The sequence below is a fragment of the Scomber scombrus genome, chromosome 15 (assembly GCF_963691925.1).
Source record: "Scomber scombrus chromosome 15, fScoSco1.1, whole genome shotgun sequence".
NCBI classification, from domain to species: Eukaryota; Metazoa; Chordata; class Actinopteri; order Scombriformes; family Scombridae; genus Scomber; species Scomber scombrus.
In genome coordinates this window covers 18,560,939-18,573,637 of record NC_084984.1, presented here as the reverse complement: position 1 = coordinate 18,573,637, position 12,699 = coordinate 18,560,939, and the positions used below count along the sequence as shown (strand labels likewise).

The window sequence follows — 12,699 nt, the reverse complement described above, 5'->3', positions numbered from 1 at the left end:
TCAACGGGTGCCGGAGACGAGAGACTGTCATGTCCTCACACAGACAGCTGCTCTGATGACTTCCCCTTGTCCTGTGCATGAGCATGAATGCCCCCTGCTGATTGGCTGGAATAGTGTTGTGCGGCCTGCTCCAAACCAATTTGTTTGTTTCCCATTTACAGAGCCAGTGCTGTGTATGAACACCAGATTTTTTTTTCAGCACCTACATAGAAGGGACAGTTACTGGAACTGAATGTCAAATTTGCTGAATTTTGCTGAATTTGACTTGATTATAATGGAACTGCTCTGCTGCAGTCATGCTGCGTTGCACCGTGTCCATGCCTGGTGTATTTTGGCTGTAAGATTAACCAGAGCACCCAGATAAACCTCCCACAGGCACAGAGAGAACATGAAAACTTCACATAAAGAGGCAAAAAATGCCATGTCGGCTTCACACCCAAGGCAATAGTGCTGCTTAAACACTAACCAAAACATATAAAATTTAAGACGCTTATATGTGGAAACTGTAGTGGTGCAGGGAGATATGAACTATCTCCCTGCACCACAGACGGACTTGTTAATGCCTTTTAAATCAAAAGAAAATGTTTGAAATAATCCGAAAGTTACTAGTGAGACAGTAAGAGAGCTATATAGTAAGTTCCTAATTTTCAGCATCCAAAAATATCTTGGTGGCAGGTGGCAGTGGCAGAGTTTTAATTATCACCAGAGGCTTAAGTTTAATAGAAATACATGTAAGAACAGGGAGCAAGTACATAGAAGCTCTGCAACTACAAGGGCAAGACTATCTGCAGCGAGCCAAAATCAGTGGAGTATCTTACCATCACACAGTCATTTAACTTCCTTTAAAGTTTATTTTGCCATTATATGTCATTCTTTTAGCAGATTATCACCGCTGACATTCATACAAATGCAAAACACAATCTCATAGAAATAAATCAGTGTAGTTCATAAAACCTCATTTATAAATGATGTCTCTAGAAACCATTTTTCCTTGAACACTGCAGCATGTCTGGATATGTCTGATAATTAATGATACTTGTCATTGACTTTTCTCTTTTTCAAAAGACCAAGGTTAATGTATTGACTAAACAAAACAGGTGTGAATGGTCTTATTTGTATGCAGAAACACAACATTTGGCTAAAAAAATGCTATAATATCCAATATTATTTCAAATATGCACAGAGCACAAGTTAATTAAACACAATTTGGACATATTATATTTAAAATAACATGTACCCGAAAATCATTCAGTAAATTACTCTTTAAATAGCTCAACCATACTAAACAATATATACTGTACCAACAAATCTATGAAAGTTGCCTATTGAATAACGCCGTATTTCTGTTTATATGTGTTAACAGGATGCTGAGTGGGCCAGGGTGAAGACCGAGACCGACACTTTCTTGTGCAAAGCTGTGATTGTCACCTGCCCCCCTCATTTGGCAGGTCAGTGTGCAGCTCCCACTTCTGTTGACTCGCTATGTGAAATTCTCACTGATGCAGAGGGCAAACATCCTACTCTCCACACGTCTGTCTAATGTGGCAAACCGTGCATCCATGCAGATAAATCTTTGATTTTCCTAAATCCGTTTGGCTCTGGGGTGTGGCAGTCACTTTGGCTGAAGTAAATTCTGTCCAAGGTTGGGCCGTGGGCTGACGAATTTCCCGCACTGGATTTTGAACCCTAGCAAGAGTTAAGGCCAAAACATTAACTGGGGGCTAATGTGAAATTTGTTATGGTCGGTAGTGGGAAGTTGAAAGTGGCAAACATGTCATTACTGACCTCCCTGTAAGCGAGCTACGAAGGAGAAAAATATAAGAACCCCTGCAGTAAAGTGTGTGTTTTTGTTGGCTTCTCACAAGAACCAGAAAGTTTTAATTGAACAAAATAACATAGCATTAAAAAAACATGCCATGTTTTCAAATCAAACATCCAAGCATTTTTAATTAACTACATGCACAACTGCAAATTTAATATGTTTACTCTAGATTGTGTGGTCATCCATGTGCATTTGATACATGTTGTGATAAGGAGCTTGAAAAAACATGTCCCACCCCTCAGTAGAGAGTTTACTGTTTAGAAAAATTAAATAAATCGTGCATCCAACTCCTAATGAACCGCAGAGTAAAATGCTGTTGACTTTGAGTCGGGTTTGGCTGGTGCTTATCACGTGTAGAACACATAATGTACTAAATCTCGAGCCTGTGCATGTTGATGGTGAGGCTGGAGTCAGGGCTAGTTTTGCCAGGATTGGAAGGTGCTGAAGCTGAATCCGGAGCTTGGGCTTACTCTGGGTCGTTGCCTGCTTGTATTAAGCTGGCAACAGATCTGTCACTCAAAGCCTCATACTCAGAGCTATGGACCATGGCCAGGATTCTTAATGAGACAGGTTTGAGAGCAGTGTTGAATTATGCAGCATGGATTGCTCTAGCTTGGATTCCACAGTGCCACGCTTTGGCCTTAAATCAGTGCGGGGAGGTTAACGGGAACTCTCAAAAGCCAAAGTCAGGTCAGTGATTGAGACTTTACCTCTCCCAAAAGGAGTTGGAGATAAATTAAAGAGAGCATTGCTGCTTAAAGTCATCTGTGTGACATTTTTCATTTTAATTTTCGGTAGTGGGTAAATCTGAGCGGCTTCTCAATTAATGGGGGAGTGAAGGAGAGAGCGTAAAACATCAAACTAAAAATTTCAAGCCTCTGTTGGACAGTAGAGCTTTAAACTGTTTACAGTATTAATAGCCACTCACATTTGGCTTTTCATTTACAGATGCCTGTTTCTGACATCCCTTATTAATTCCCAACTCATTTTCTTTTGAGTGGATGAATGAATGAACTAATAAATGAATACCCGTTGGCTCCAGGAGGTGCTCGGCATCAAAATACACCTGCAGTTGCGTTCAGGAACACAAACGCTGGATATGAGCTGTGTGTCCCTTAAAACATCACGTTTGCCCTGTTCTTGGCTCCTGGATTTATCTCCCAATTCATCCATCCATCTTTTATAATGAGAGCCGTCAGTTTTTTTTTCCCTTCCATTTTTGTTACTACTCCTCTCAACTCACCTCAATGATTTATGAACTCTTTGTTTTCACTGCAAATAAGAGAAATATGCTTGGGAATTTTGTGAGGTGTTGACTTGACTTTATGGTATGGTTTGAGTTTTGAAGATGTGGTTTCAATATGTGCATGTTTTAGCTGGTAAATAGGTGCCCATGTATATTCATTCTAAGACTGCAAAACAAAAACAATTCTAATTAAGCTTTCACAGCATGCAGTTGGAGTATAATGTAATTAGATGTACAGTCTAACATTCAGCGATAGTTGCAGAGACAGCCTTGCAGTTACTAAATTAGCATTTTGTTTCAATGTGTTTTTCTGTCTCACTTTATCATGTAGGAAGACTCTGGCAGAGCAGGCTAACACTCTGACTGTGGGTGTCTGGGCATGTGTATGGATCTTTATTGTTGAGTGGGTGAACCTAAAGTTCTTAACTTGCAAAAAACTGTATGTCATGAAAGGGTGGATTTAATGTGACTGCACCTGAATTTGACAGGCAGCCCGAGCAACACTACCCATGTTGTCATCCATCTTCTCATGGTAGAGCTGCTGTCATGACAGTAGGCTCGAGCAGCGGTGAGGAAACTTTAACATCTGCCACTCGTGGTTTAGTCCAAATCCTTGTTTACACTAGTAGAAAACACACAAGCAATGCATTAGCATTGGTTTGTTAACTGACACTATGGGAGCCAGGATTCTAGGCCAGTGCTAGCCGCTGTGCTGTGAATGAAACTAATGGAGCCTAATTTAGAGATTAAACATGAAGTGGGAGCTGAAGTGATTGTGAAGATAACTAACACAACGTGATTTTTATCTTGCTGAGTTTAAACTCTGTGGAAATGAATTTATCTATCTTTCCTGATGAGCAATATTTCAAGTGTTGATGAGCAGCCAAAAATAGCAAATGTGGTTTTGCAAAGTTTTGTTCACCAATAGAAAATGTTAAAATCCCAAAAGGTCACACTGTGGTCAATACTCTTCTAAACATCTTGTCATTTCTGTATCAAGCCTGATGATAATAAGGCGTCATACTGTATATCGCTGCATAGACATTTCACTAAATTAAAATGGTTGTTTTTTAAAATATATTTTTGGCATTTATGCACTGCAACCTCTGGCTGACACATGACATGACACATGAACTGATCCACTGTATCCGTCCAACCCAAAAATTGGTTTTACTTATTAAAGTTTAGTTGAATTTAATATAAAATCTGGAAATCTAAACAATTTCTCTGTGTTATGGAAGATGTGTCTAAATTGGCAACAATCAAAATGGAAATTTGAAACTTAATCTCTATCCCAAATGAATATACACTTTATCTGTGTGGTTTGATCATATTTGGCTGACAGTCGCGTCTATCTGGCAGCATAAGCACACAAGACATCATATTAAACACATAGCTCAACATTTCTCCAGTGTATTGGCTCATATTGATATGCATGTCTGCGTGTGCTCTGAAATGTTCTGAAATGGTAGAATAAGCAAACAGCAACAATGAGATATTTCTTTGCTTATTTCTTACATTGCTAAACTCTGATTAATGTACATGTGTGACGTCTTTGCTGACCTTTTTCAAACCCAGTCCTTCCTACTTCAAAGAAGTAAAAAGAGAACATACAAAGCACAAATACAAGAATCTCTCATTTGAAATGAGAAGTGCTTTTCTAACTTTGGAAGATAATGTTTTCTGATGAGAGCCACGGGAGGTTGGAAAAATGATCTGCTTTTACTGCACTCCTGATGGTAATAGAATCGCTGAGTTCAGCTAGAACTGGTGGTTAGTGCTCAGCTCTCTTGCTAGTGCATAAATCAGCTGCCTTAGACATGGTTAACCACCAAATCTATCTTGGAGGGGAGAAGTGTTGCGTTGTTTTTAACCAGCCTAAAACAGCACGTCCATCTGCTCTTCATGTCCCTCCAGTGGCTTCCTCTACTCACTTCCATCAAACTCAAAACACTTCCAATGAAAGGCACCTGGTTCTACCACCACAATAGTGCCCTAAATCACCAGCTAGACTCTCTCCTGTAGCTTCCCGGTGGTGGAACGAGTTACTAAACTCTGTTCGATCCTTCGGACCTTTAACAAAAGGCTCTTACACAAACAACTCTGCACTTGATGGACTGAAAAAAAAAAAGTATTCTATGCACTGCCTGTTGGAACTTACATCCTATCAGACTTGAACTTAGCTTTATGACACATACTTGTGTTGTTTTATCTCTTGATTAGATCTTTGTTTGTGTTATATTAACTCGCTTTGGATAAAAGCATTTGCTAAATGAATTGTAACATTGTAATATTCATGTAGGATCCCATCACTTTTATTAAGACACTGATTAAGATTGATTTTATTGGCCTTTAAATGAATACTAAAAATGAGATGCATCTGTTTGTTGTCTAACAGCTACAATTAGGTATTTATTCAAAAAGGACTCTCATATTAAATCATAATTAAATTCAATTCTAAACAAATAAGCAAACATTTAGCTAAAGGGTCAGTGTAAAAATGTAAAAAGACAACAGCAGACATTCATATGTAATATGTACAGTGTGTGTATGGGGAGATGGGGGAGTTGTTCTGCTGCTACTGCTGAGGCTTCAATTTCAGTAAGTATCAAGGGGCTGCGTATGTAATTCAATAAAAGATCTGTGATGTAAGGTGCCCATAGATAGAGGACTCCATCTTTAACATTTGGATTAAGTGGTTGGTGAATAGTGCTGCCTATCTCGGATGGCTTTATAGATTTATGACAGTGAGGCTGCTATTTTTTTAATAGTATCCATCTGTCGTTATTGCCTCATTTTTTTGGAATTGGCCCTCTGTGGATACCTAAATGGTATCAGGGGTTCTTAACTTCCTATACATTTATTTTCATCAAAACATTGACTCTTTGGAGCCAAGGAACATTAAATCTACTGTGAAGGCTTGCTCTCTTTTCACATGGACAACACATTGTATGTTTCTTCTTCGCTACAACAGGTTATGTCATACCGTTTTTCAGTATGATAGAAATGACCCAAATTTATAGCTTGCACAGGCGCAGCCATGAACTTTAGTTCTTACTAGCTTTAGCTATTTTTGTAGTTTCTTTTCACTCTTTATAAATTGTCATTTGGCAACTGCATCCCTGAATCACCGTCCCTTGATGTTATGTCCTGATTTGAGTGGCTTTTCATGTTTCACTTTCCTCATCCCTCTGATATTCAAAGACACTGAAAGTGCCAGTGTGCTATGTATAAGTTCAGAGTGAAAAAGTAATGGAAATTTTGAAGCCCCTTGCTGAAGACTACGAAAAATATTGCACATAGTTCAGTTACAGGGAATATTGAGAACGCAAGGTCAACATTGTCCGTGAGTTGTGCATTCATAAAAATGAAGTAACAGCGGTTCAAACGCCAAGAGATTTTAAAAGGAGAAAGTGAGATTTAGACAGACAGAGAGAGGATGAACAGAATGAAAGGAAACTACTGAGATGCTCTTGAACTCGCAGCTGTTTTCCAAAGATGACAGAGTGATGCAAAAAGCAGTTGGATGAGCTGTCAAATAAGAGCACTTCAGAGAATGGAGCGGATGGGGGTTGTGTCAGCATCCTTTAGAGGAAACCTGCTGTACTCCTCTACCTCTGGCCTAAGGATAAACACTGTCTTTTTTTGGTCTGCACCTTTCATCCTCAGGTCAAACAATAAAGCAGGGACTCATCGACTCAAAGGTTCTCTTTGTTATGGTATTATAGAAATATATAGTGTATAATTCTAAATAAAACTAGCTTATCAGTCTAAATATTCTCAAAGGTATGACAGATATAAACGATTTTGACTGTTATATTAAATGTAGTTTGATAAACATGTATTAACATTCATAAAACATTGGGTATATGTGTATATTACATCATAATGTCCTATTCATACCAAAGTCATTTTGGCAATATGCTTTAAAAACAATGTGCTACATTCCCACTAACCTCACTGACCTCTTAAATAAAGAAAATAAGAAAAAGCTTCATTATTATTTTGCATAATTTGCCATTTTTAACCAGAGCCAAAGTCACATGTCCCTCCTTTATGAATATGTGTGTGTGTGTGTGTGTGTGTGTGTGTGTGTGTGTGTGTGTGTGTGTGCGTGTGTGTGTGTGTGTGCAGTTTGAAGGTATGTCAGCCTAACAGCAAACACTGGACTGCTGTCGGGCTGATATTAAGCAGCTTTTTCAGTTCTATTGACAGACAGGAAATCCTCAGTATTTATTCAGTGGAGATGCCAACTCATATAGAGGATAAGGTTTGTAATTTAGGCCACCTTATCAGAAGGTGCCAAAAGTGAGGCACCTTCAAAAAGTACATGTCTGGAAATTGCTGAATGCCTTGAAGAATTCATGACAATCTTCTTCCTTTGTCGCGGCTGCAAATAGCTGATGCCTGTTTACAATATGCTGTCCCTATTCATCAGCTAGCCACCTTTGGAGCACACTGGACCAGATTTGTGAGCTTAATATCATTTTGTTACATAAACTGGCATCCCACTTTGAACCTGGTCATTTACGTCATATTGATTTAACTGTGATGCCGCCCTGTAATGAAGTTCCTCTAAAGTGTCACAGCAGATTTGTACATGTAAGAGTGGATGGCAGTACTGTCATGCCAGTGCACTTCTGTGTTCAAAAGAATGTCAGAATATGTCTCATTTAACCATCAACATTTTAACATCTGCCTGACAAATAATGAGGTGGAGGGCATGTCCTGCCATCAACTTAGCTGGCTTTGGTGTCAAAACAAGTAGCATTATGGATATGACACCACTTGACAGGTCTTATGTCATGTGTACAGTGCTGTCATTTGGACATCTAAGTGACCATGTCAAATTACTTTGGAGCCACTTATCATGTCACTGTTTTTCAATTTTACTACTTCAGGCTCATCAATTTTGTTTAGCATTGAGGGCATTATTTTGAGGATGCTGACAGGCTCTTGACAGTTTCTAAATAATGTTTCACATCTTCCATGAGTTCATTCGTTAAAAGCCTGGCCTTTGGCCAGATGTTGCTTCACTTGCCAGAGCAAGCACAGAAACAGTCTCTTCACTACTCTGCATGCCTGACATACACCACCTCATGCTCTACCTAACAGTACTGATGAAGTTATTCGACTGATCTAACATCAGAGAAATCAAGCTTTTACAGATGTAAGTGCTGCGTTTACAACTCTGGAGCACAGCAACAGCCAACATAGCATTAGGTTATAGGGATTTCATTGCAAGGCCATTAATGGTAGTGAGTGCTTCAAGATAAAACCATCCCAATCAATAAAGGGGTTAACTTCAGGTGTGCTATCCATTTTATTTACCTCTTTTACTCTGTCTGTTTTTAAAGTAAGGAATATAATTGCTTTATATTTTATATATGAACTACACCAGGTGAGCCCAGTGAATTACTGAAAAAAGCATGCTGTTTTTAGGATTCATGGTGTACTCTTGTTTTTCTGCCAGCAAAGATTCACTACAAGCCATCCCTGCCCAGCGAGAGAGCATTCCTTACCCAGAACATGCCTGTGGGCCACATGATAAAATTCATTATAACCTACCATACGGTGAGTAAGATAAAACACAACAGAACCAACATGTATATGAATAATGTCATGAAGCTAAAAATACAGAAACATTGAGTTGTTACAGCTTGTAGATTTTTTTTTCGTATCTTAGAGGGTTTATGTATGCTCTAAAAAATGTTATAGACGTCACATCCATATAGAAAAACATTGATTTTATGAACTGGGTTGGTAACGGTGGATTATTGAATTGGTCATGCTTGCAAGAATGTTATGCAAAGCCATTTTTATTTCTGGTACATAGAAAACAGCATTTGTAAAGGGTTGAATTCAGCTGATAAAATCAGAAAACTTTTTCATGCTTGTCAAATTTTATATTTTACTGTTTCAATACAGTCAAGCCAGTTTGACAAAAGCAATTTGGAAGCACTGCTTACAAGCAGATGACGGCGTCAGTGTCGCACTTCATAAAAATGATTGTCAATTACAAATTGCAGATGAAAAAAATCACAACTTGGAAATCACAAAGTTATTGAAACTGGACTCTGAATTTGAATAATATAAAAATCTATATCTATATATATATACAAAACAAGTTTTCAGTCTTTAATAAGGAGATTTATTTGAATTTATATTTTCAATGTGCAATGTTTTCTTGCATGTAAATTGCAAAATGTCTGCAAGCAGTGGCATAAGGATCTTCAAATATGTATTTGTTTACCTATTTCATAAAACAGAAAGTCTGTAGCAGACAGCGGCTGACTCATTTGGCAAATGTTCTTTATAGATTTAAACACTTTAGACAAAAGCTTCCAGCACATGACATTTGATTTGTTTAATCTTCTTTATTTTGCATTTTACAACCACACAATTAATTAACAGAATGCTTGTGCACCTTGTGAGTAGATTAAATGTGTCTACTGTAATGAACATAGAATCATTAGTGCTCATGCAAATGTTCATTAGATTTGTGCCTTAATGGTGCCTTGCCAAGATGCATGTGGGTCCTGATAAACACATGAAAACATTGTTCTAGACTAAGCTTATTTGACAGTCTCCTTCTCTTCCAATATGTCTGTCCAGAGTCAGTTAGTAGTCTTATATAAAAAAGACAGCTTACTATTTCTAACCAGTAATGAATATAGCATGATTTTCTGCTAAGTGAAAGACAGTGGGCAGGGCTCATGTGACTGTAACATGTGGTACTTTCACACTAAAATAGCATCATGAACATGAAGCGCATGTATGGTGGGGTGTGTGTACATTTCTTTGACACGTGGCAGGGAATGATGAAAGGAAATGCACAGAGTGCACATAAATCAGACTTAACCGAATACAGCAAATGAAGGTCAGAAACATAAAGATACTCACAGACCAGTGCACTGATAAGTAAAGCGAAATTAAATTAATACTGAGCCAAGACTAACAAGAGCAGAGAGCTTTGGTACTGATCAAAACAGTTGCAGACTGTCAGTCATAGTTGTGCAGTGGTGAAACAGATGCAAAATCAAGTCACACAGTCACACATGTGTAGATTTAACTGAAATGTGAGCCGCATGTGTAAAAGAATATAACAATGTATGCAACAGACAAATAGAGTAGAAATAGAATAAAGTAGAAAATAAATTGAAGTGTGTCCATAAATGACCAACAAATGTGAAACTTCCTCATCTCCATTGACACTCATAGCTTTTGTTGTTGTTTATTTTTACTAGGGTTTGAGGCACCGGCACAGAATGATGGGGCAATATGCACATACGCAGAGAAGTGAGAAGAAAAAAACACATGAATTCCAATCTGACTTTTCAGACAGCGGCTGCATAGCCTGAGATTGGATATGAATCAGATATAGGATAAGTGACCCTGAACTGATATGAAAAACAAATGTGATTTGGTTTGTTCACACTAAATCAGATCTGAGTCTAATCGGCCACTTCAGCATATAATGGGACCATAGCCTAATCTGCCATTATGTGCCCATATTACCAGAGTGAATATGGTACATTGACTTAGGCTGAATCCAAATATCTGGACTTCCTGCCTTTGCAGACTTTACAAGTGCATACCTTTTGAGGTCTGAAATGCCTGTCCAAATCCAAAATTACTTGAGTCTGCAAGCAGCAGCAGTCTATAGCACACGCTGACAACCAGAGACTCTGATCCAAGTGCAGACCTCACTTATAATCAAAGTCAAGTCATATATACAATGTCCCAAATATATGTTATAGGGTTTTTTTGGTAATGTGCACGATTATTTATACTCTAAAGAAACTCGCTTTGAACCCAAATTGCCAGTGTATATTCTATTCTGCACTGGTCATTCCAATTTCCATCACATTGCACTGCTGTGTGGTTTTACATTGAATATGTATGTACTTGTTACTAATGTAATTGTTGTTGTCTAATGACACAAAACAATTACGTCTTTGTTCTGATAGATCTTTCTCTTACTAAGAAGCTGATCCTTTCTGTTGTTGCAAGGATCTTAAGCTGTGAACCCATTTGATTTCTGTATTTCATGTTTTTTACTTTACTTTCACATTTCTTACTTAATCACGACCTCATTATGTTTGAGTTGTCTTTCATATTTGTTTCAAACCCATTAAACATGCAATCATAATTTGAAAAAACAACCTCATTCCCTCTTAGGGTTATCTGTCTGAATACATTGATTAGCAATCAGGTCTGATTTTAGCCAGTCCTACCTATTGTATTCCTTTCAAACCTTGGCCCTTGCCATCAATTGAAAGCGTCAGTATGCTGAGTAAAGGATCATGACGGCCATGGTCAAAAGCAACTTGTAAAAACGTCACTGAGCAGAAACAAGTCCCTTGACCTGCAGGCTTCTCACCTAGGCCAACGTCCCTTGAGATGTACTTTCAAGATCTGAGAAAAGCTGTTCATGCCTGAAAAACAACAAATGTCACCAAGTGGAAGCATGAAAGTCAAATCAACTCCACAGTGGTGAAAGACTGACCAATTTATACAGGAAACATCTGGTTGTAGTTATTGCTGTTTATTCTTCCTAAGAAGGCAATAATGATTTTACACAGCGCCAGTGAATCTTGCCTTCTCTAATAAATACTGTTTAATTATTGTGATGTGCTGATTTAAGTAAATTTATTACACAAGAACTTGAGGTGTCTAACCTGAAGAGAGCCTTAGAGAAAAATATCAAAATCAGTCAAGTCCAGATTTACTAAAGCTGTATTATGATTTATTTGGTCTTTTTTTTTTTTTTTTTTTTTTTTACAACTTAGTTGCTTGCAAAAGCTTTTGGACTTAGTTGCATCAAAGGCTATGTACTCACTAGATACAACACAGCTTAGTTATCTATTCCAGACAAGTTTGAGGATCTGCACGTCAGCAGGGTCCCATGACATCGCTGCTCATGTTTACCTGCTCTCTCTTGACCTGAACAAAGCACAATTTCACTCTTTTATCATTTACACAAGATGATGTGAGATGCTCTCTGTCAAAACAACATTAAGTGGTCATCTAGTGGTATAAGATCTAAGCTTTTAGATTCTCTCGGGCCCTTTCTGATAATACATGGATTTCACTGAAAAAACAGCAGCCATCATGAGGGACCATACTCAAAAATCATCATATTTTTTGTCACAGTATTTTGGGGTAGTTGGCGTCATCAAGAAATACAACAATTTTAAAATTATATACAATTCCTCCCCTGCTTGAGGGTAGCAACATGTTTTGGTAATTTTTAACTAACTACGTGCAGTGAATCTCTGAGTGCATCAACACTCAGGTCCGTCTAAAGTTTAGAGGCTGGGAAATGGCATGCAATTCACTCATCCTTTTAGCTGAGGTTAAAGCAAGTGACACTTATGTTTTAGCTCAGCTCCAATGAAAGGATAGCAAGAGCAACCAGCGATTTCCACTACAGGGAGAAGAAGAGTGTGTATAGTCCTGTGCACAGCCATCTTACTTCCTGTCGGAAACATTTCAGAAAAGATTGGTTAAACTGACCCCTCGTTAAAATCCATGACCAGATGAAATCACTGACTCACTTTGATAGCAGATGGTGCCAGACATCTAGTAGATGATTTTTAAAAACTGCAACACTGAGCTGACTTAGCAG

At 38.2% G+C, this 12,699-nt stretch overlaps 2 protein-coding genes across 2 annotated transcripts in view; one reads left to right on the top strand and one right to left on the bottom strand.

Annotated features, from left to right (window-relative positions):
• Window positions 1-12,699, bottom strand: part of LOC133994936 (leucine-rich repeat transmembrane neuronal protein 4-like) — a 933,350-nt gene that overhangs the window by 784,961 nt on the left and 135,690 nt on the right. The window lies entirely within an intron of this gene.
• The window catches only part of si:ch211-127i16.2 (probable flavin-containing monoamine oxidase A), a 43,536-nt gene that overhangs the window by 10,192 nt on the left and 20,645 nt on the right, over window positions 1-12,699 (top strand). The window contains exons 7-8 of the mRNA XM_062435269.1: window positions 1,364-1,448; window positions 8,542-8,642. Coding sequence (XP_062291253.1) covers window positions 1,364-1,448; window positions 8,542-8,642 — 186 coding nt within the window. The remainder of the gene's footprint in view (window positions 1-1,363; window positions 1,449-8,541; window positions 8,643-12,699) is intronic.